The sequence below is a fragment of the Oncorhynchus nerka genome, linkage group LG8, assembly GCF_034236695.1.
Source record: "Oncorhynchus nerka isolate Pitt River linkage group LG8, Oner_Uvic_2.0, whole genome shotgun sequence".
Lineage (NCBI taxonomy): Eukaryota > Metazoa > Chordata > Actinopteri > Salmoniformes > Salmonidae > Oncorhynchus > Oncorhynchus nerka.
The window spans coordinates 17305593-17328049 of NC_088403.1; the positions used below are offsets into that span (position 1 = coordinate 17305593).

At 45.9% G+C, this 22457-nt stretch overlaps 1 protein-coding gene across 1 annotated transcript in view; it reads left to right on the top strand.

Moving 5' to 3' along the window:
- Nucleotides 1-22457, top strand: part of col7a1l (collagen type VII alpha 1-like) — a 133420-nt gene that overhangs the window by 40489 nt on the left and 70474 nt on the right. Inside the window, exons 8-22 of the mRNA XM_065021458.1 lie at nt 709-838; nt 1163-1279; nt 5366-5521; nt 6136-6252; nt 7826-7972; nt 8423-8542; nt 10129-10287; nt 10537-10650; nt 10800-10949; nt 13612-13749; nt 15867-16013; nt 16413-16532; nt 17394-17540; nt 18099-18419; nt 19438-19577. Coding sequence (XP_064877530.1) covers nt 709-838; nt 1163-1279; nt 5366-5521; nt 6136-6252; nt 7826-7972; nt 8423-8542; nt 10129-10287; nt 10537-10650; nt 10800-10949; nt 13612-13749; nt 15867-16013; nt 16413-16532; nt 17394-17540; nt 18099-18419; nt 19438-19577 — 2223 coding nt within the window. The remainder of the gene's footprint in view (nt 1-708; nt 839-1162; nt 1280-5365; nt 5522-6135; nt 6253-7825; nt 7973-8422; nt 8543-10128; nt 10288-10536; nt 10651-10799; nt 10950-13611; nt 13750-15866; nt 16014-16412; nt 16533-17393; nt 17541-18098; nt 18420-19437; nt 19578-22457) is intronic.

Sequence of the window (22457 nt, forward strand, 5' to 3'; positions counted from 1 at the left end):
TTTCCTTGTCCATGTCCCTCTCTCTCTCCCTGTCCCTCTCTCTCTCCCGCTCCCTCTCCCTCTCCTTGTCCTACTCCCTGTCAATGTCCTTCTCTCTGTTCCTTTCCCTGTCTCTCTCTCTCCCTCTCCCTATGCTTCTCCCTATTTCTGTCCCTCTCCTTGTCCCGCTCCCTCTCCCTCTTTCTCTCCCTGTCCCTCTCCCTGGCCCTCTCCTTCTCCCTGTCCCTCTCTCTCTCCCTATCCCCTCCCTATCCTTCTCCCTGTCTCTGTCCCTCTCCTTGTCCTTCTCCCTGTCCCTCTCCCCATCCCCTCCCTATCCTTCTCCCTGTCTCTGTCCCTCTCCTTATCCTGCTCCCTGTCCCCCTCTCTCTCCCTATCCCTCTCCCTATCCCTCACCTTCTCCCTGTCCCTCTCCCTGGCCCTGTCCTTCTGCCTGTCCTTCTCCCTGTCCCTCTCCTTGTCCTTCTCCCTGTCCCTCTCTCTCTCCTACTCCCTCTCCTTATCCCTCTCCCTATCCTTCTCCCTGTCCCTGTCCCTCTCCTTGTCCTGTTCCCTGTCCCTCTCTCTCTCCTACTCCCTCTCCTTATCCCTCTCCCTATCCTTCTCCCTGTCCCTGTCCCTCTCTCTCTCCTACTCCCTGTCCCTGTCCCTCTCCTTGTCCCGCTCCCTGTTCCTCTCTCTCTCCCTGTCCTGTGTGTGTCGTATCAGACTGATCTGAAAGGTGTTGAGAGGACATCTCTAGTGACAGAGCTGACTCCTAAGACAGAGTACTCTCTGACTGTCTACGCCATCTACCCTGGCCTCATTGGAGACTCTGCCACCATCATTACACAGACACGTGGGTTACAGAGGCACTAACATCAACAATCCCACACACAGACATGCACCCACGCTAACACACGAGCGTGTTCACACATAGTAGCGCACACAGGTAAATATTGATAAGCATGTACTCAAACAAACACCAGCTGAACACACTCACACATACACAGGTTTTGTAAATATAGATCCACATGTATACTTAATCTGCATGCAGACATTCACCCACACTGAAACGTACACATCACTTACCTGTGCTCATTTACAACCAGGCATTTTCCATACACACATGCCATTTCAAATGTACTCCACATTCCAACATATTTTCCTTCCTCTGCCTTAGCCCCTGTGCCTCCTGTCTCAAACTTCCGTGTGATGGAGGAGGGCCTCTTCTCTCTGAGGTTGGCATGGACACCACCTCTAGGGAAGCTCGAGGGATACAAGATATTCATCCCCAGATGTGAGTTGACTCCTGTATTGACATTACACCACATCATTAGTCTGATCCAGACTTGGGTTCAAGTAATATATCTTTCAAGTACTTGTAGTGTTTGTTTTAGCCCGTCAAGAGTGCCAGGTGGCAGACGTTTGTACTTTTGGGATGGTTCTATTGGTCCATTGCAGTAGACAAACTTAATCAAGCACAGCTAAGGTATTTTAAATTATTTGAGTATTTAAACCCAGGTCTGGTCCCACTATAGTTCTTTCAGTTTAATTGAGGCTTCATGTCATACAGGTCTCTTGAGGTTTTACAACAACTTTGACACCAGGTACAGAAGTTGAAAAGGGTATACATACAGTGCCTTTGGAAAGCACTCAGACCCCTTGACTTTTTCCAACATTTTGTTACGTTACAGCCTTGTTCTAAAATACGTACATTAAATGTAAAATAAATCCTCAGCAATATACAATATACAGTACCCCATAATGACAAAGCGAAAACAGGTTTTTAGACATTTTTGAAAATGTATTTAAAAAAAACAGAAATACCTTATCTACATAATTTTTCAGACCCTTTTCTATGAGACTCGAAATTGAGCTCAGGTGCATCCTGTTTCCATTGATCGTCCTTGAGATGTTTCCACAACATGATTGGAGTCTACCTTTGGTAAATTCAATTGATTGGACATGCTTTGGAAAGGCACACACCTGTCTAAATAAGGTCCCACAGTCAACAGTGCATGTCAGAGCAAATACTAAGCCATGAGGTCCGTAGAGCTTCGAGACAGGATTGTGTTGAGGCACAGATCTGGGGAAGGGTACCAAAAAATGTCTGCAGCATTGAAGGTCCCCAAGAACACAGTGGCCTCCATCATTCTTAAATGGAAGACGTTTGGAACCACCAAGACTCTTCTTAGAGCAGGCTGCCCTGCCAAACTGATCAATAGGGGGCGAAAGGCCTTGGTCAGGGAGGTGACCAACAACCCAGTGGTCAACTCTGACAGAGCTCCAGAGTTCCTCTGTGGAGATGGGAGAATCTTACAGAAGGACAACCATCTCTGCAGCACTCCACCAATCAGGCCTTTATGGTGGAGTGGCCAGAAGTAAGCCACTCCACAGTAAAAGGCACATGACAGCCCGCAAGGAGTTTTTCAAAAGGCACTTAAAGACTCTCAGACCATGAGAAACAAGATTCTTTGGTCTGATGAAACCAATATTGAACTCTTTGGCCTGAATGCAAAGCGTCACGTCTGGTGGAAACATGGCACCATCACTACGGAGAAGCATGGTGGTGGCAGCATCATGCTGTGGGGGTATTTTTCAGAGGCGGGGACTGGGAGACTAGTCAGGTATCAGGAAAAGATAAACGGAGCAAAGTACAGAGAGATCTTTGATGAAAACCTGCTCCAGAGCACTCAGGACCTCAGACTGGTGCAAACGTTCACCTTCCAACAGGACAACGACCATAAGCACACAGCCAAGACAACGCAGGAGCGGCTTCGGGACAAGTCTCTGAATGTCCAGAGCCTGGACTTGAACCCAATTGAACATCTCTGGAGAGACCTGAAATATAGCTGTGCAGCAACGCTCCTCATCCAACCTGACTGAGCTTGAGAGGATCTGCAGAGAAGAATGGGAGAAACTCCCCAAATACAGGTGTGCCAAGCTTATACTGTCATATCCCAGAAGACACAATGCTGTAATCGCTGCCAAAGGTGCTTCAACAGAGTACTGAGTAAAGGGTCTCAATACTTATGTAAATGTGATATTTTGTATTTTTAATAAATTAGCAAACATTGTGTGTAGATTGACGAGGGAAAAAAACAATTGAATACATTTTAGAATAAATCTGTAATGTAACAAAATGTGGAAAAAGTCAAGGGGCCTTAATACTTTCCGATGGCTCTGTTTCTCATTGTGACCCCTTCACTTCTCCTCTACTAGATATCATGCCTCTGATGACCCCTTCACTTCTCCTCTACTAGATATCATGCCTCTGATGACCCCTTCACTTCTCCTCTACTAGATATCATGCCTCTGATGACCCCTTCACTTTTCCTCTACTAGATATCATGCCTCTGATGACCCCTTCACTTTTCCTCCACTAGATATCATGCCTCTGATTACCCCTTCACTTTTCCTCTACTAGATATCATGCCTCTGATTACCCCTTCACTTTTCCTCTACTAGATATCAGGCCTCTGATGACCCCTTCACTTTTCCTCTACTAGATATCATGCCTCTGATGACCCCTTCACTTTTCCTCCACTAGATATCATGCCTCTGATTACCCCTTCACTTTTCCTCTACTAGATATCATGCCTCTGATGACCCCTTCACTTTTCCTCTACTAGATATCATGTCTCTGATTACCCCTTCACTTTTCCTCCACTAGATATCATGCCTCTGATGACCCCTTCACTTTTCCTCTACTAGATATCATGTCTCTGATTACCCCTTCACTTTTCCTCTACTAGATATCATGTCTCTGATTACCCCTTCACTTTTCCTCTACTAGATATCATGCCTCTGATGACCCCTTCACTTTTCCTCTACTAGATATCATGCCTCTGATGACCCCTTCACTTTTCCTCTACTAGATATCATGCCTCTGATGACCCCTTCACTTTTCCTCTACTAGATATCATGCCTCTGATGACCCCTTCACTTTTCCTCTACTAGATATCATGCCTCTGATGACCCCTTCACTTTTCCTCTACTAGATATCATGCCTCTGATGACCCCTTCACTTTTCCTCTACTAGATATCATGCCTCTGATGACCCCTTCACTTTTCCTCTACTAGATATCATGCCTCTGATGACCCCTTCACTTTTCCTCTACTAGATATCATGCCTCTGATGATCCCTTCACTTTTCCTCTACTAGATATCAGGCCTCTGATGACCCCTTCACTTTTCCTCTACTAGATATCAGGCCTCTGATGACCCCGTCTCTTGCGGTGTCAAAACAACTTTGACACTGCGATGGCTACAGAATTAGACAGGGAGACATATTTTGTCATAATCCCTTTACTTGACATCATGGCTCCCATTCTCTTGTGGTGTTATAACAAATGTAGTACCCGGTACAGAATTGATAAATGTCTTTATTGAAGGTAGTTATCTCTCCTGGTACAGAAGTTCATCACTCCTGGTACAGAATGTATAAATGTCTTTATTAAAGGTAGTTATCCCTCCTGGTACAGAAGTTCATCACTCCTGGTACAGAATGTATAAATGTCTTTATTAAAGGTAGTTATCTCTCCTGGTACAGAATGTATAAATGTCTTTATTAAAGGTAGTTATCTCTCCTGGTACAGAAGTTTATCCCTCCTGGTACAGAATGTATAAATGTCTTTATTAAAGGTAGTTATCCCTCCTGGTACAGAAGTTCATCCCTCCTGGTACAGAATGTATAAATGTCTTTATTAAAGGTAGTTATCCCTCCTGGTACAGAAGTTCATCCCTCCTGGTACAGAATGTATAAATGTCTTTATTAAAGGTAGTTATCCCTCCTGGTACAGAAGTTCATCCCTCCTGGTACAGAATGTATAAATGTCTTTATTGAAGGTAGTTATCTCTCCTGGTACAGAATGTATAAATGTCTTTATTAAAGGTAGTTATCTCTCCTGGTACAGAATGTATAAATGTCTTTATTGAAGGTAGTTATCTCTCCTGGTACAGAATGTATAAATGTCTTTATTAAAGGTAGTTATCTCTCCTGGTACAGAATGTATAAATGTCTTTATTAAAGGTAGTTATCTCTCCTGGTACAGAATGTATAAATGTCTTTATTAAAGGTAGTTATCTCTCCTGGTACAGAATGTATAAATGTCTTTATTGAAGGTAGTTATCTCTCCTGGTACAGAATGTATAAATGTCTTTATTAAAGGTAGTTATCTCTCCTGGTACAGAATGTATAAATGTCTTTATTAAAGGTAGTTATCTCTCCTGGTACAGAAGTTCATCCCTCCTGGTACAGAATGTAACAGGGAAACCCATTTTGTCTTAAACTCTGTAAACCCAGAAATAAAATCCAGCATAATTTGTTTAATGTTTAAGTAGTCTGTCCATGAAAGATGAATTGTGTCCTGACCCCATGCAGCCGACCGGCCAGGACTGACCTATGAGCAGGTGCTGCGCGGCGACACCTCCTCCCATGTGATTGACAGCTTGGAGGAGGATAAGAAGTACACCGTCAGTATCTTTGCTATCTACCCCCAGGGCCCCAGCCAACCTGTCTCGATCGTCGGCAAAACACGTAAGTGACCCTGCTGAATGTGTCGACCAACAGCTAGAATTTGAATTTGAGTTATTTAGCAGACGCTATTATCCAGAGAGACTTACAGGAGCTATTAGGGTTAAGTGCCTTGTTCAAGGACACGAAACCAGTGACCTTTAGGTTACTGGCCCGACACTGCTAGTCTACCTGCCTAAAACCAATCCTATGCTTTGAAATCAATGAGTGGGAGTTTACAAGTTGTGGAACACTTCACTTCCTTTGAAAGTGATCTTGACAATACAATATAAGTCAATTGGTTATGAAATATATATTTCAATAGAAGCTTAACGCCCTATTTCACACCTTTCTGACTGTAATAAGTTGTTTTTCTATGATTGTCCACTATGTGGCAGTGTAGCTTCTCCCAACATGTTGATCAGATTTCCAGGCTGTGGTCATGTATTTCACCATCTGTGGGTGAGGCAGTTTTCTCCATCAAATTACATTGGTAAAATGTATGTAAATATTAAAGAAAAGATATTCATTAGTGTTCCTCCCCTAACTGAGAGAGTGTGTGTGTGTGTGTGTGTGTGTGTGTGTGTGTGTGTGTGTGTGTGTGTGTGTGTGTGTGTGTGTGTCTATCTATTCTGCAGTGAAACTGGTGCCAGTGCAGCAGCTCCTGGTCCAAAACGCCACCACAGACACCGTCCAGGCCCGCTGGGGCTCAGTGAAGGGGGCCACGGGGTATCGCCTCACCTGGTCCTCCTCAGGTACTGGGACCCTATTAGCAGTGTGTTACCAAGATCACCCAGAAGACACGCTGAACACACATTGACCACTCAGACACAGTGTCTGTGAAATCACCATACAACATACAGCCTGCATACAGAGTATAGGGTGCCTTCGGAAAGTATTCCGACCCCTTGACTTTTTCCACATTTTGTTACATGACAGCCTTATTCTCATCAATCTACACACAATACCCCATAATGACAGAGCAAAAACAGGGTCACATTTACATAAGTATTCAGACCCTTTACTCAGTACTTTGTTGAATCACCTTTGGCAGCGACTACAGCCTCGAGTCTTCTTGGGTATGACGCTACAAGCTTGGCACACCTGTATTTGGGGACTTCCTCCCACTCAAGGACATTCAGAGACTTGTCCCAAAGCCACTCTTGCATGGTCTTGGCTGTGTGCTTAGGGTTGTTGTCCTGTTGGAAGGTGAACCTTCGCACCAGTCTGAGATTCTGAGCACTCTGGAGAAGGTTTTCATCAAGGATCTCTCTGTACTTTGCTCTGTTCATCTTTGCCTCGATCCTGACTATTCTCCCATTCCCTGCCGTAGAAAAACATCCCCACAGCATGATGTTGCCACCACCATGCTTCACCGTAGGAATGGTGCCAGGTTTCATCCAGACATGATGCTTGGCATTCAGGCCAAAGAGTTCAATCTTGGTTTCATCAGACCAGAGAATCTTATTTCTCATGGTCTGAGAGTCTTTAGGTGCCTTTTGGCAAACTACAAACAGGGTTTCATGTACCTTTTACTGAGGAGTGGCTACCATCTGGCCACTCTACCATAAAGGCCTGATTGGTGGAGTGCTGCAGATATGATTGTCCTTCTGGAAGGTTCTGTCATCTCTAGAGCTCTGTCAGAGTCGACCATCGGGTTCTTGGTCACCTCCCTGGCCAAGGCCATTCTCTCCCGATTTCTCAGTTTGGCATGGTGGCCAGTTCTAGCAAGAGTCTTGGTGGTTCCAAACTTCTTCCATTTAAGAATGATGGCGGGCACTGTGGTCTTGGGGACCTTCATTGCAGCAGAAAAATGTTGTTACCCTTCCCCAGATCTGTGCCTCGACACAATCCTGTCTCGGAGCTCTACAGACAATTCATTCGACCTCATGGCTTGGTGTTTGCTCTGACATGCACTGTCAACTGAGGGACCTTTTATAGACAGTTGTGTGCCTTTCCAAATCATGTCCAATCAATTGAATTTACCCCGGGTGTACTCCAATTAAGTTGTAGAAACATCTCAAGGACGATCAATGGAAACAGGATGTACCTGAGCTCAACTTCGAGTCTCATTGCAAAGGGTCTGAATACTTATGTAAATACGGTATTTCTGTTTTATACTTTTAATAAATTTGCAAAAATTTCAACTACACTTTTTTCACTGTCCTTATGGGGTATTGTGTGTAGATTGCTGAGGAATTTTTGTCATTTAATACATTTTAGAATAAGGCTGTAATGTAACAACATTTTGAAAAATTCTAGTGGTCTGAATACTTTACGAAGGCACGATCACAGATTACCAACCCCCCTCCCCTCCTTTACCTCCAGAGGGCCATAGAGAGAACGTGAACCTGGGGGAGACCTTTAACTTCTACATGATCCAGGGCCTCCACCCAGGCACTGAGTACGCCATCACCATCAACCCCATCTTTGTGGACATTGAGGGCCCTGTCATCTCTACCCCAGCCAAGACACGTGAGTTACCATGGAAACTGGGGTGAATGTACAACTTCTGAACATTATGGTTGCGTCCTAAATGACACCCATAATACAGTTCTTTCTACCAGAGCCCTGTGCCAGAGCAGTGTGCCGGCCGAGGCCATCTCCCTTCATCATACAGCTGTACAATGATTAACATTCTATCCATAATGATAGTTCAATTCTCTCCCCTCTCTCTCCCGTCTCCCTGTGCCAGAGCAGTGTGCCGGCCGAGGTCATCTCCCTTCATCATGCAGCGGTACAATGACTAACACTCTATCCATAATGATAGTTCAATTCTCTCCCCTCTCTCTCCCGTCTCCCTGTGCCAGAGCAGTGTGCCGGCCGAGGCCATCTCCCTTCATCATGCAGCGGTACAATGACTAACATTCTATCCATAATGATAGTTCAATTCTCTCCCCTCTCTCTCCCGTCTCTCTGTGCCAGTGGAGAGCAGTGCAGTCCAGACTCTGAAGGCATCGGCAGTGAGCACCAACAGTGCCATGGTCTCCTGGAACTCTGTCCCTGGGGCCACCGGCTACAGACTAGCCTGGGGGCCCACTCCAGGTGACCTCTCACCTCTACACAATGCACTCGCACAATAGAAACCAAAGCCCTGCCCAAAAACAACCCCCCTACCCCCTAGACACTTGTGAAGATCTGAGGGGATTTGATTTGATAGGCTAGGTGGAATGTTTTAACATATTGCTTATCCCTGTCCAATCCTCTCAGATCTCCAGAAGTGTGTCTGGAGCTAGAGGTTCTTTCTTGACAGGGCCTCTCTCTCTCTCTTTCTCTCCCCCCCCCCCCCTCTCCCTCTCTTTCTATCGTACTCTGTCCTCCTGTCCTCCCTTTGGGCATCTCTTCCTCTTGTAATTCTTTCTCTCTCCTCTTTCTCTCTCTCTCCTTTCTCTCCCCTCTTCTCTCTCTCTCTCCTTTCCTCTCTCCTGCGTGATGTATCTCTGACGATGTTCAGAGTCTCCCCAACTCTGTGTACCTACCTACCATCCCTCTGTCTCACCGTGTCTATCAAAACCAGCATCACTAGAACATGATTGGAGGAAGATTCTGCAGCGGGCTTATGGATAAAAAGAAGGTGGGGGGTGTATTTGATGTCACCCTTCTGAGCGTCCCTGTGGGGACACGACACGGATCCTTTGAAATGCCAGGACTGGGCTCCCCACCATGTCACTCGGTAGTACCAGCGTCATTTCCATGTGACAAGCTGGCATCATGGCCACCCCCTCAGAAAACAGGAAAATAAAAGGAGAGATGGAGGGATACGGGGGTTGTTTTAATGAGGGGACGGGCTTCTGATGATGTTCATATGGGGATGACAGGAAAGGGGGGAATGTGTGAATGAAGGTGTGTGTGTGTGAGAAAAGGGATTGATCAAGCCAGATGAAAAGATGGAGGAGGGAGAGTAGGGTGCCTTGTCCTTTCATGTGGAGATGATGATGGGAGTTATTTTGGGGTTTAGGTTGGTTTTTGTTCATGTATCCTCTTCTCATTGCCCTCACGACTGGTTGACTTTTTTTTTAAACTCAGGATGCTTTTAATATCAACAGAGCTACGCTTGGAAACGAAAGGTATCATCAAACAATCCCAATGTCTGTAGAATTACTTGCTTTCGATGATTTGATTTGCCTGTAATGAGCTGTAAAGCAATATGAAAGGGACAAATTGAATGGAACGTCGTTAAGTTGAGTATTCATTAAGGGATTCATTAAGTTGAGTACGAAGAGAGACCTAATTGCTAATTAACCAATTTAATTTAAGCTACATAGTGAGCAATTTTGCAAATCATCAGACACAACTGCGGCAGGGTAGCCTAGTGGTTAGAGCGTTGGACTAGTAACCGGAAGGTTGCAAGTTCAAATCCCCGAGCTGACAAGGTACAAATCTGTCGTTCTGCCCCTGAACAGGCAGTTAACCCACTGTTCCTAGGCCGTCATTGAAAATAGGAATTTGTTCTTAACTGACTTGCCTGGTTAAATAAAGGTAAAATAAACTCAAGTGAACACTTCATTGGTCCAAAGGAGTTGGCCTCCAATAGCAGGTGATTGTCATTATGGGCAAAACACTAAACTGACCTTAGATCAGGGCCCTAATCCTCCCCTTACTCCATTGTTATGTGTGTGTTATTCTTCCAGAGTTTGTGGGTCGGGACCGTCCTAGGCAGCTGGCTCTGAACGGCTCCACCACAGAGCACCTTCTGAAGAACGTGGTCCATGACACAGAGTATGTCCTGTCTCTTTACGTCCTGTTTGGATCGCTGGTGGGTCCCGGCGTCTCAGCTACCTTCCGCACCTGTGAGTCCAACGTGTCCTCTTTCCTAGTGAAGTGTATTTTCATCACTACCCTGACGACTTCCCCTTTATCTGGCACTCGGTCGTATCACCCATCATGCAGTATTGTTTTGTGTTTTCATGTTCAGACGCCACTCCTGTTTTTGTATTCTCTCTATGTTCGTTCTGATTAAACTCGACCGACTGCACCTGCTTCCTGACTCCCTGCGTCTTCGTCATGTTGCCTTGTATCCCCTCTTCTCTCTCCACTAGCCCCTTTGGGATATGTGTCTAACTTCCACGTGACTTCCTACACCAGTTCCTCCATCGACGTGGAGTGGAGTCCCGTCGTGGGGTCCACCGAGTACAAACTCACCTGGAACATCGGTACTGTAGTGGGCTTCTTGATCCAAATCCTAAATATAACCTTATCTCAATTTCAAAGATGAATGTAGCCTGTGAGTGTGTACACGTGTCTGTGTGTGTGTGTAAATGTTTGTGTGTGCCTGAGTCTTTTAATTTGCTGTGTTACACAGATGGCAACACTCCCCAGTCCCAGTATTTGGACCGCAGCGTTCTGTTTCACCGCACTGAGGGCCTCAACCCAGAGACAGTCTACATAGTCAGCATCCACGCTGTCTACGGCAACACAGAGGGGCCAGAAATCTCCCTCTCACAGCTCACAGGTACCTGGAGAGAGAGTATGGGGTAAATCCAAACTTGTGCATGATTTTTTTCCCACAGTGGTGATGGTGGGTATTGGACATTTTCACTTATTCATACATTAATGGCATTGGGAGACTGAGTTTTCGACTCAAGTGGTTGCTAGGATTTGCCCCTATGACGTCAGTGGAGTCTGCAGTCACAGCAATGTGCTTGGTAGGTGCTGTATACAAACAACTCATTTAAGATACTGGGAATCCAAACGCATATGCATGGAAACACATGTAAACAGTGGTTGACGTTGCTGTGGGTAATGTAATCACACTTGTGCATGGGAACACATGTAAGCAGTGGTTGACGTTGCTGTGGGTAATGTAATCACACTTGTGCATGGGAACACATGTAAACAGTGGTTGACATTGCTGTGGGTAATGTAATCACACTTGTGCATGGGAAGTGGTTGACGTTGCTGTGGGTAATGTAATCACACTTGTGCATGGGAACACATGTAAACAGTGGTTGACGTTGCTGGGGGTAATGTAATCACACTTGTGCATGGGAACACATGTAAACAGTGGTTGACGTTGCTGGGGGTAATGTAATCACACTTGTGCATGGGAACACATGTAAACAGTGGTTGACGTTGCTGTGGGTAATGTAATCACACTTGTGCATGGGAAGTGGTTGACGTTGCTGTGGGTAATGTAATCACACTTGTGCATGGGAAGTGGTTGACGTTGCTGTGGGTAATGTAATCACACTTGTGCATGGGAAGTGGTTGACGTTGCTGTGGGTAATGTAATCACACTTGTGCATGGGAACACATGTAAACAGTGGTTGACGTTGCTGGGGGTAATGTAATCACACTTTGTGCATGGAAACACATGTAAACAGTGGTTGACGTTGCTGGGGGTAATGTAATCACACTTGTGCATGGGAACACATGTAAACAGTGGTTGACGTTGCTGGGGGTAATGTAATCACACTTTGTGCATGGAAACACATGTAAACAGTGGTTGACGTTGCTGGGGGTAATGTAATCACACTTGTGCATGGGAACACATGTAAGCAGTGGTTGACGTTGCTGTGGGTAATGTAATCACACTTGTGCATGGGAACACATGTAAGCAGTGGTTGACGTTGCTGTGGGTAATGTAATCACACTTTGTGCATGGGAACACATGTAAGCAGTGGTTGACGTTGCTGTGGGTAATGTAATCACACTTGTGCATGGGAACACATGTAAGCAGTGGTTGACGTTGCTGTGGGTAATGTAATCACACTTGTGCATGGGAACACATGTAAGCAGTGGTTGACGTTGCTGTGGGTAATGTAATCACACTTGTGCATGGGAACACATGTAAGCAGTGGTTGACGTTGCTGTGGGTAATGTAATCACACTTGTGCATGGGAAGTGGTTGACGTTGCTGTGGGTAATGTAATCACACTTGTGCATGGGATGTGGTTGACGTTGCTGTGGGTAATGTAATCACACTTGTGCATGGGAACACATGTAAGCAGTGGTTGACGTTGCTGGGGGTAATGTAATCACACTTGTGCATGGGAACACATGTAAACAGTGGTTGACGTTGCTGGGGGTAATGTAATCACACTTGTGCATGGGAACACATGTAAACAGTGGTTGACGTTGCTGTGGGTAATGTAATCACACTTGTGCATGGGAACACATGTAAGCAGTGGTTGACGTTGCTGTGGGTAATGTAATCACACTTGTGCATGGGAACACATGTAAACAGTGGTTGACGTTGCTGTGGGTAATGTAATCACACTTGTGCATGGGAACACATGTAAACAGTGGTTGACGTTGCTGGGGATAATGTAATCACACTTGTGCATGGGAACACATGTAAGCAGTGGTTGACGTTGCTGTGGGTAATGTAATCACACTTGTGCATGGGAAGCCCTCACAGTCCACCGCTGTATTTCCACCACTATTGTCATTCTAAGATGTGTGATTTGAATGAGACAGACCACTGTTATTTCAATCGAGTAAAGACGTCATTGAAAAGTGATGATCCATTCAGACCAGCCTTACTGATTGAACTTTCGTAAATACATTAAACCGAAAATATGGAGTGTAACTCTGACTCACTGGCCATTTACATAAACCCACAGCCCTGTGGATGAAGTCCTGATATTGTAATTAAGTAGGGAGATGTGGAACGTTACACCCCTTGTACCCTTGTAGACTGGTGGTGCCCTTGTTTGATTGACGGGTCATATACTTTGAGCTTCCTATTTTAACCGCGGTTTCCTTTGTTGACACTTGAGTGTTTTAACCACTGCTATGTGTGCGTGTGTGTGTTTGTGTGTGTGTGTGTCACTGCTGCCTGACATGGTTGTTATCATCTAATAATTCTATCTGAGTTTGTTTCTACTGTTAGAAACTCTGAACAGAAAGTACTTCATTCACATTGAAGAAGTCCATCCAGGCTGTTGTGTTGTTGAATGAGGAACAGTGTCACAACATTTATAATGATCATTGATTGTATATGTATTCAAGGTATGCTCAAAGCGGTCAACATTGAAAGGCAGAAACTCGCCTCATTCACCACCGATGTGTAGCATCCATGTAGCGGCAGCCATTTTGTGGCAGAAAGCTCACCACACATGTATTGTTTATCTTAAATGAACCTACATCTATTGTTGATGTGGTTCCGTCAGCGTCGGTGACAGAGTCAGAGCTGATCCAGGCGGTCAAGGAGGTGAAGGTGGTGGATGTCGGAGTCAACTCCTTCATACTGACCTGGAGGAGAACACCTGGGGTCACTGGCTACAAGATCTCCTGGAGCCCCTTCCATGGTGAGGAACACACACATGCATGTATGGACACACACACGTTGACACACAAACACACACCACCAAAACTCCATATACTACCCACCATTGCGACCTGTATGCTCTCGTTGGCTGGCCCTCATATTCGTCGCCAAACCCACTGGCTCCAGGTCATCTATAAGTCTTAGCAAGGTAAAGCCCCGCCTTATCTCACCTCACTGGTCACCTTAGCAGCACCCACCCGTAGCACGCGCTCCAGCAGGTATATCAGCACGCGCTCCAGCATGTCTCACTGGTATATCCAGCAGGTATATCTCACTGGTCACCTTAGCAGCACCCATCTCCTGGTCACCTTAGCAGCACCCACCCGTAGCACGTGCTCCAGCAGGTATGTCTCACTGGTCACCTTAGCAGCACCCACCCGTAGCACACGCTCCAGCAGGTATATCTCACTGGTCACCTTAGCAGCACCCACCCGTAGCATGCGCTCCAGCAGATATATCTCACTGGTCACCTTAGCAGCACCCACCCGTAGCACGCGCTCCAGCAGGTATGTCTCACTGATCACCTTAGCAGCACCCACCCGTAGCACGTGCTCCAGCAGGTATATCTCACTGGTCACCTTAGCAGCACCCACCCGTAGCACGCGCTCCAGCAGGTATATCTCACTGGTCACCTTAGCAGCACCCACCCGTAGCACGCGCTCCAGCAGGTATATCTCACTGGTCACCTTAGCAGCACCCACCCGTAGCACGTGCTCCAGCAGGTATGTCTCACTGGTCACCTTAGCAGCACCCACCCGTAGCACGTGCTCCAGCAGGTATATCTCACTGGTCACCTTAGCAGCACCCACCCGTAGCACGCGCTCCAGCAGGTATATCTCACTGGTCACCTTAGCAGCACCCACCCGTAGCACACGCTCCAGCAGGTATATCTCACTGGTCACCATAGCAGCACCCACCCGTAGCACGCGCTCCAGCAGGTATATCTCACTGGTCACCTTAGCAGCACCCACCCGTAGCACGCGCTCCAGCAGGTATATCTCACTGGTCACCTTAGCAGCACCCACCCGTAGCACGCGCTCCAGCAGGTATATCTCACTAGTCACCTTAGCAGCACCCACCCGTAGCACGTGCTCCAGCAGGTATATCTCACTGGTCACCTTAGCAGCACCCACCCGTAGCACACGCTCCAGCAGGTATATCTCACTGGTCACCTTAGCAGCACCCACCCGTAGCACGTGCTCCAGCAGGTATATCTCACTGGTCACCTTAGCAGCACCCACCCGTAGCATGCGCTCCAGCAGGTATATCTCACTGGTCACCTTAGCAGCACCCACCCGTAGCACGCGCTCCAGCAGGTATGTCTCACTGATCACCTTAGCAGCACCCACCCGTAGCACGCGCTCCAGCAGGTATATCTCACCAAAGCCAATTCCTCCTTTGGTCGCCTTACTTTCCAGTTCTCTGCTGCCAATGACTGGAATGAACTGTAAACATCACTGAAGCTGGAGACTCATATCTCCCTCACTAACTTTAAGCACCAGCTGTCAGAGAAGCTCACAGATCACTGCACCTGTACATAGCCAATCTGTAAATAGGCCATCCAACTACCTCACCCCCTATACTGTTATTTAAATTTAAAAAATTGCTCCTTTGCACCCCAGTATCTCTACTTGCACATTCATCTTCTGCACATCTATCACTCCAATGTTTAATTGCTATATTGTAATTACTTTGCCAGCATGGCCTATTTATTGCCTTTACCTCCCTTATCTGACCTCATTTGCACATGCTGTATATAGACTTTTTATATTGTGTTATTGACTGTATGCTTGTTTATTCCTTGTGTAACTCTGTGTTGTTGTCTGTGTCGCACTGCTTTGCTTTATCTTGGCCAGGTCGCAGTTGTAAGTGAGAACTTGTTCTCAACTAGCCTACTTGGTTAAATGCTTCCTTGCATCCCCTCACATTCCCTCTTGTATTAGAGGTCATGGTCCCTCCCCACAGACCTAAGTTCTTCAAGGTGAGGAGAGAGGCTGTGAGGCATAAAGGAAAGATCGTTGTGAAATAGCTGTAGGCTATCCTGCTGTCCTGACCTATATGTATATATCCCATGCATGTTGACCTTTCTGCCTCTAGGTGGCGATGAGAAGTCCCAGCTAGTCTCTTCGTCCACGACCTCCTTCACCATCCCTAAGTTACAGGAGAGCTCGGCCTATAAGATCCAGGTGGCATCTATGGTGGGGGGCCGAGAAGGGAGCCCGTTCCTGGTCACTGCACGCACCTGTGAGTACTGAACTATGGTGACACCTCTCAGATATTCCTCTGGATAAGAGTGACTGCTAAATGACTCAAATGTAGACCTGTCACACGTCTATACTCACCTAGCACCACCACATTAGCACCACCACCTAGCACCACCACCTAGCACCACCACCTAGAACCACCACCTAGAATCACCACCTAGCACCACCACCTAGCACCACCACCTAGCCCAAAAAGTAGCAGTAAGGTATCTTAAAGTTATTCCGTGTGGATTGAGGGGATCAGTTTGAGCAAGGCCAGGCGCAGAACCGATAATCTTGATCAGATAATGAGTAGTTATTTGGGATGCAAGGTGATTTGTAGATCAGTGAGTCTGCACAGTCTTTCTCAAACACTTAAATGATGTTGATTGTGTTCCAGTGGACCTGCCCAAAGTGAACGGCTTCGCAGCGCTGAACACCACAGACAGCAGCACTTCCCTCAACTGGATCAGAGTTGCCGGGGCTTCTGGGTACCTGCTCTCCTGGAGGCACATCTCAGGTCAGAGGTCAAAGCACAGCCAATCACATCAGGCTGTGACACCAGCACAGCCAATCACATCAGGCTGTAACACCAGCACAGATGATCTTGGCAGGCTGTGAAACCAGCACAGCCAATCACATCAGGATCTTAAGATCTTTCTTAAAAATGCCTTTCTGAGGCCCTCCCATTTCCCATTGTCACTGACTAGACATGACTGGGTAGGCGAACCCAAGGGCTCCACCACATGGCTGTCAGCTGCCAGTCATACCATTGGAATGGGGCCTATGTTAGTGCCATCAGTCAGTGTTAATGACTTTGTGTGAGCATGGCAGTGGAGGTGGGGGGTATATTTAGACAGCGCCCCTCTCTCTTATCCAAGTCATTTCCTTCAATAAACTGCCTAAAGTAGAAATGTTTGTCTTTCATGTTCCGATCACTTTTGGGTCATCTCGGCACCCAGAACCAAATTGTTCGGTCTGTCACACGAGAAGACTACTTCCTGGAGATTTGATCAACTATTCTAGGTTTCATCTTCCCCAGTTTTTAAGTGTGAAGTGTTTGGAGGCCATAGTTAATAGAAATCATTATGTAGGCACAATAAATAGGGGTGAAATAGGGGTGAATTCAAGATGTAAATGGTGATTTTGTCCTGTAAATTGTAAATTGTTCCAAACTGTTATTGTGATGGGGAAACCTGAGTTACCCTTGGAATTGGGCTGGGTTATGTGTTTTTACAGTGATGACAATTATTTTGTGTTTGTCACTTTTTACAACCTCTTTGACCAACCAGAGGACAATTGGTTCACAATGACTTACCTGGATAAAGGTTAAATAGATTTTTTATTTTTTACCACATATGGGTACAATTTTTCTCTTCAGAGTTGGACACCAAAAAGGAGAAGCTTGGCCCTTCTGCCACCATGTTTAAGCTGAGTGATCTGCTGTATGGCAGGACCTACATCTTCACCATCAGACCTCTGTATGGAGAGGTGGAGGGACCCATCACCTCTATCAACCACAGGATAGGTAAAGCTTAACACCTCTTCACGTTATGGCTCCAGCTCACTGGCACAATAAACAACTCAAAAGTTCAAAAACCACAACAAAAACAATTGCTGAGTGCTGTTATCCTGTAGCTTACTAAGCTGTAAGAAATGCAACGTTTTGAGAGCTGTCCATTACATTGTTATACACTTCACAGGAAACCATCTATCATACAGGAAACCCAATGCTGGTTCATGTACTTACTAGGTCATGACATAAGTTATTACTAAGTAATTACTATGGTGTACAGTAGGTGTAGGACAGGCTAGCGGTTAGAGTGTTGGGCCAGTAACCGAAAGGTTGCCGGTTCTAATAATTGAGCTGACAAGAGGAAAAATCCGTCTGTGCCCTTGAGCAAGGCACTTAACCGGCTCCAGGGGCGCCGTACTAATATGGCCGACCCTGTAGAACAACACAATACACTGCATCTATCCATGTATGTGACTATAAAAATGTCATAAACTATAATGTACACAGTATATCATGTGAAATGTGTCCAAGCACAACACTACTGCATATGAATCTGAAATTTCCTTTCAGTGGCCAAGGACCGTCCTCTGGTGCCGGTCCAGTCTTTACCTGTCACGCCTTCCCCTCTCCTCCCTCACACCCTCACCGCCTCCCACCCCAACGCAGCCAAAGCCCACACCCTCACCGCCTCCCACCCCAAAGCCACCAAAGCCCACACCCGCTCCATCGTCACCAAATCCCCCTCCAAAACCACCGCCGGCACCGCCAAGAAACCCCCAAGCACCACCGTTGTCAAAACAGCTGCAGCCACCACCAGCGTCGGCCATCTTACCACCAATACCAGAAACGTATTGGCTTTGGATACAGAAACAACTGTTGGACCAGGGCCAGGTAACAGAAGTATTTATAGTACCTATATAGATTAATAGCTGTTAGGCATTACAATCAGAGCAAACTGACAGCCCCTCAGAATAACAGCACTTACCTCCATTAGAGACTGCTTTTTAAGATTGAAGAATAACAGCCCTTACCTCCATTAGACTGCTTCTTAAGACCCCCCGAATAACAGCACTTACCTCCATTAGAGACTGCTTCTTAAGACTGAAGAATAACAGCACTTACCTCCATTAGAGACTGCTTCTTAAGACTGAAGAATAACAGCACTTACCTCCATTAGAGACTGCTTCTTAAGACTGAAGAATAACAGCACTTAACTTACCTCCATTAGAGACTGCTTCTTAAGACTGAAGAATAACAGCACTTACCTCCATTAGAGACTGCTTCTTAAGACTGAAGAATAACAGCACTTACCTCCATTAGAGACTGCTTCTTAAGACTGAAGAATAACAGCACTTACCTCCATTAGAGACTGCTTCTTAAGACTGAAGAATAACAGCAATTACCTCCATTACAGACTGCTTCTTAAGACTGAAGAATAACAGCACTTACCTCCATTAGAGACTGCTTCTTAAGACTGAAGAATAACAGCAATTACCTCCATTACAGACTGAAGAATAACAGCAATTACCTCCATTACAGACTGCTTCTTAAGACTGAAGAATAACAGCACTTACCTCCATTAGAGACTGCTTCTTAAGACTGAAGAATAACAGCGCTTACCTCCATTAGAGACTGCTTCTTAAGACTGAAGAATAACAGCACTTACCTCCATTAGAGACTGCTTCTTAAGACTGAAGAATAACAGCAATTACCTCCATTACAGACTGCTTCTTAAGACTGAAGATGTTCCTTTAGCAATGTTCTGTCTGATGATAATAATGTCTGCTAACAACCAATATCACTGTCACCATGACCTGTGTGTGTGTGTGTGTGTGTGTGTGTGTGCGCACCTGCACGCTCGTTCCTGTGTGTGCATGCGTGCCTCCATGTGCGTGTGTGTGTGTTGCAGTGTGTGGCAGGGTGAAGGCAGACATAGTGTTCCTGGTGGATGAGTCATGGAGCATCGGATCCAATAACTTTGCCAAGCTCAAGGACTTCCTGTTCCGGGTTGTCACCTATTTCCCTGTGATTGGTCCTCAGGGCACGCAGGTCAGAGGTCACACACCTTCAATATGTCAAAAGCTTTACTGTTAATTTTAGGATTAACAGGCATGATGTACAGTATGTTAACACATCACACACAATAGACTTAAAAAACCATAGCAATGTAAGGGTGAAGTGTACCTGGTTGACTGTACCTGAAGTGTACCTGGTTGACTGTACCTGAAGTGTACCTGGTTGACTGTACCTGAAAGTGTACCTGGTTGACTGTACCTGGTTGACTGTACCTGAAGTGTACCTGGTTGACTGTACCTGAAAGTGTACCTGGTTGACTGTACCTGACGTGTACCTGGTTGACTGTACCTGAAGTGTCCCTGGTTGACTGTACCTGGTCGACTGTACCTAAAGTGTACCTGGTTGACTGTACCTGAAGTGTACCTGGTTGACTGTACCTGAAGTGTACCTGGTTGACTGTACCTGAAGTGTACCTGGTTGACTGTACCTGAAGTGTACCTGGTTGACTGTACCTGAAGTGTACCTGGTTGACTGTACCTGAACTGTACCTGGTCGACTGTTCCTAAAGTGTACCTGGTTGACTGTACCTGAAGTGTACCTGGTTGACTGTACCTGAAGTGTACCTGGTTGACTGTACCTGAAGTGTACCTGGTTGACTGTACCTGAAGTGTACCTGGTTGACTGTACCTGAAGTGTACCTGGTTGACTGTACCTGAAGTGTACCTGGTTGACTGTACCTGAAGTGTACCTGGTTGACTGTACCTGAAGTGTACCTGGTTGACTGTACCTGAACTGTACCTGGTTGACTGTACCTGAAGTGTCCCTGGTTGACTGTACCTGGTCGACTGTTCCTAAAGTGTACCTGGTTGACTGTACCTGAAGTGTACCTGGTTGACTGTACCTGAAGTGTACCTGGTTGACTGTACCTGAAGTGTACCTGGTTGACTGTACCTGAAGTGTACCTGGTTGACTGTACCTGAAGTGTACCTGGTTGACTGTACCTGAAGTGTACCTGGTTGACTGTACCTGGTCGACTGTACCTAAAGTGTACCTGGTTGACTGTACCTAAAGTGTACCTGGTCGACTGTACCTAAAGTGTACCTGGTCGACTGTACCTAAAGTGTACCTGGTTGACTGTACCTGAAGTGTACCTGGTTGACTGTGCCTGAAGTGTACCTGGTTGACTGTACCTGAAGTGTACCTGGTTGACTGTACCTGAAGTGTACCTGGTTGACTGTACCTGAACTGTACCTGGTTGACTGTACCTGAAGTGTACCTGGTTGACTGTACCTGAAGTGTACCTGGTTGACTGTACCTGAAGTGTACCTGGTTGACTGTACCTGAAGTGTCCCTGGTTGACTGTACCTGAAGTGTCCCTGGTTGACTGTACCTGAAGTGTCCCTGGTTGACTGTACCTGAAGTGTACCTGGTTGACTGTACCTGAAGTGTACCTGGTTGACTGTACCTGAAGTGTACCTGGTCGACTGTACCTGAAGTGTACCTGGTTGACTTTACCTGAAGTGTCCCTGGTTGACTGTACCTGAAGTGTCCCTGGTTGACTGTACCTGAAGTGTACCTGGTTGACTGTACCTGAAGTGTACCTGGTTGACTGTACCTGAAGTGTACCTGGTTGACTGTACCTGAAGTGTACCTGGTTGACTGTACCTGAAGTGTACTTGGTTGACTGTACCTGAAGTGTACCTGGTTGACTGTACCGGAAGTGTATGGACTGTGTATACTTCTGAGCTCCATCATAGAGAGTCTGGTTTCTTCCTAACTAGTTGGTCCTGGTCACCCTTATCTTGGCTTGTTCTTTTAGGGGTTAAGGTCCTGGTCACCCTCACCTTGGTTTGTTCTTTTAGGGGTTACGGTCCTGGTCACCCTCACCTTGGCTTGTTCTTTTAGGGGTTAAGGTCCTGGTCACCCTCACCTTGGTTTGTTCTTTTAGGGGTTAAGGTCCTGGTCACTCTCACCTTGGCTTGTTCTTTTAGGGGTTACGGTCCTGGTCACCCTCACCTTCGTTTGTTCTTTTAGGGGTTAAGGTCCTGGTCACCCTCACCTTGGCTTGTTCTTTTAGGGGTTAAGGTCCTGGTCACCCTCACCTTGGCTTGTTCTTTTAGGGGTTAAGGTCCTGGTCACCCTCACCTTGGTTTGTTCTTTTAGGGGTTAAGGTCCTGGTCACCCTCACCTTGGTTTGTTCTTTTAGGGGTTCAGGTCCTGGTCACCCTCACCTTGGTTTGTTCTTTTAGGGGTTAAGGTCCTGGTCACCCTCACCTTGGCTTGTTCTTTTAGGGTCTAAGGTCTGAATTGTTGTTGCAAACTTTGTGACAACGTTTAGATTCAATATGTTAAAATCTGAAACCTAAAAGCACAGGACATTTGCAATCATCTTCCTTTTTCAGTTCGCCCAAAGTATGTACCCTAATGTATCTGTGGAAACAGCATTCTGTTATTGCCTCTTGCTGTATTTCATTAAAACTGTATTTTCTATATAGGCAATATGAAGGGGAATGATACATGTTATGATAATATTACCTTGTTATTGAATGTACAGGACCAGTCAAAGGTTTTGACACACTTACTCCTTCAAGGGTTTTTCTTTATTTTTACTATTTTCTATATGATGTAATAATAGTGAAGACATCAAACTATGAAATAACACATATGGAATCATGTAGTAACCAACCAAGTGTTAAACAAAATATATTTCATTTTTGAGATTCTTCAAAGTAGTAACGTTTTGCCTTGATGACAGCTTTGTACACTCTTGGCATTCTCTCAACCAGCTTCATGAGGTAGTCACCTTGTTAAAAGTACATTTGTGGAATTTCTTTCCTTCTTAGAGTGTTTGAGCCAATCAGTTGTGTTGTGACAAGGTAGGGGTGGTATACAGAAGACAGCCCTATTTGGTAA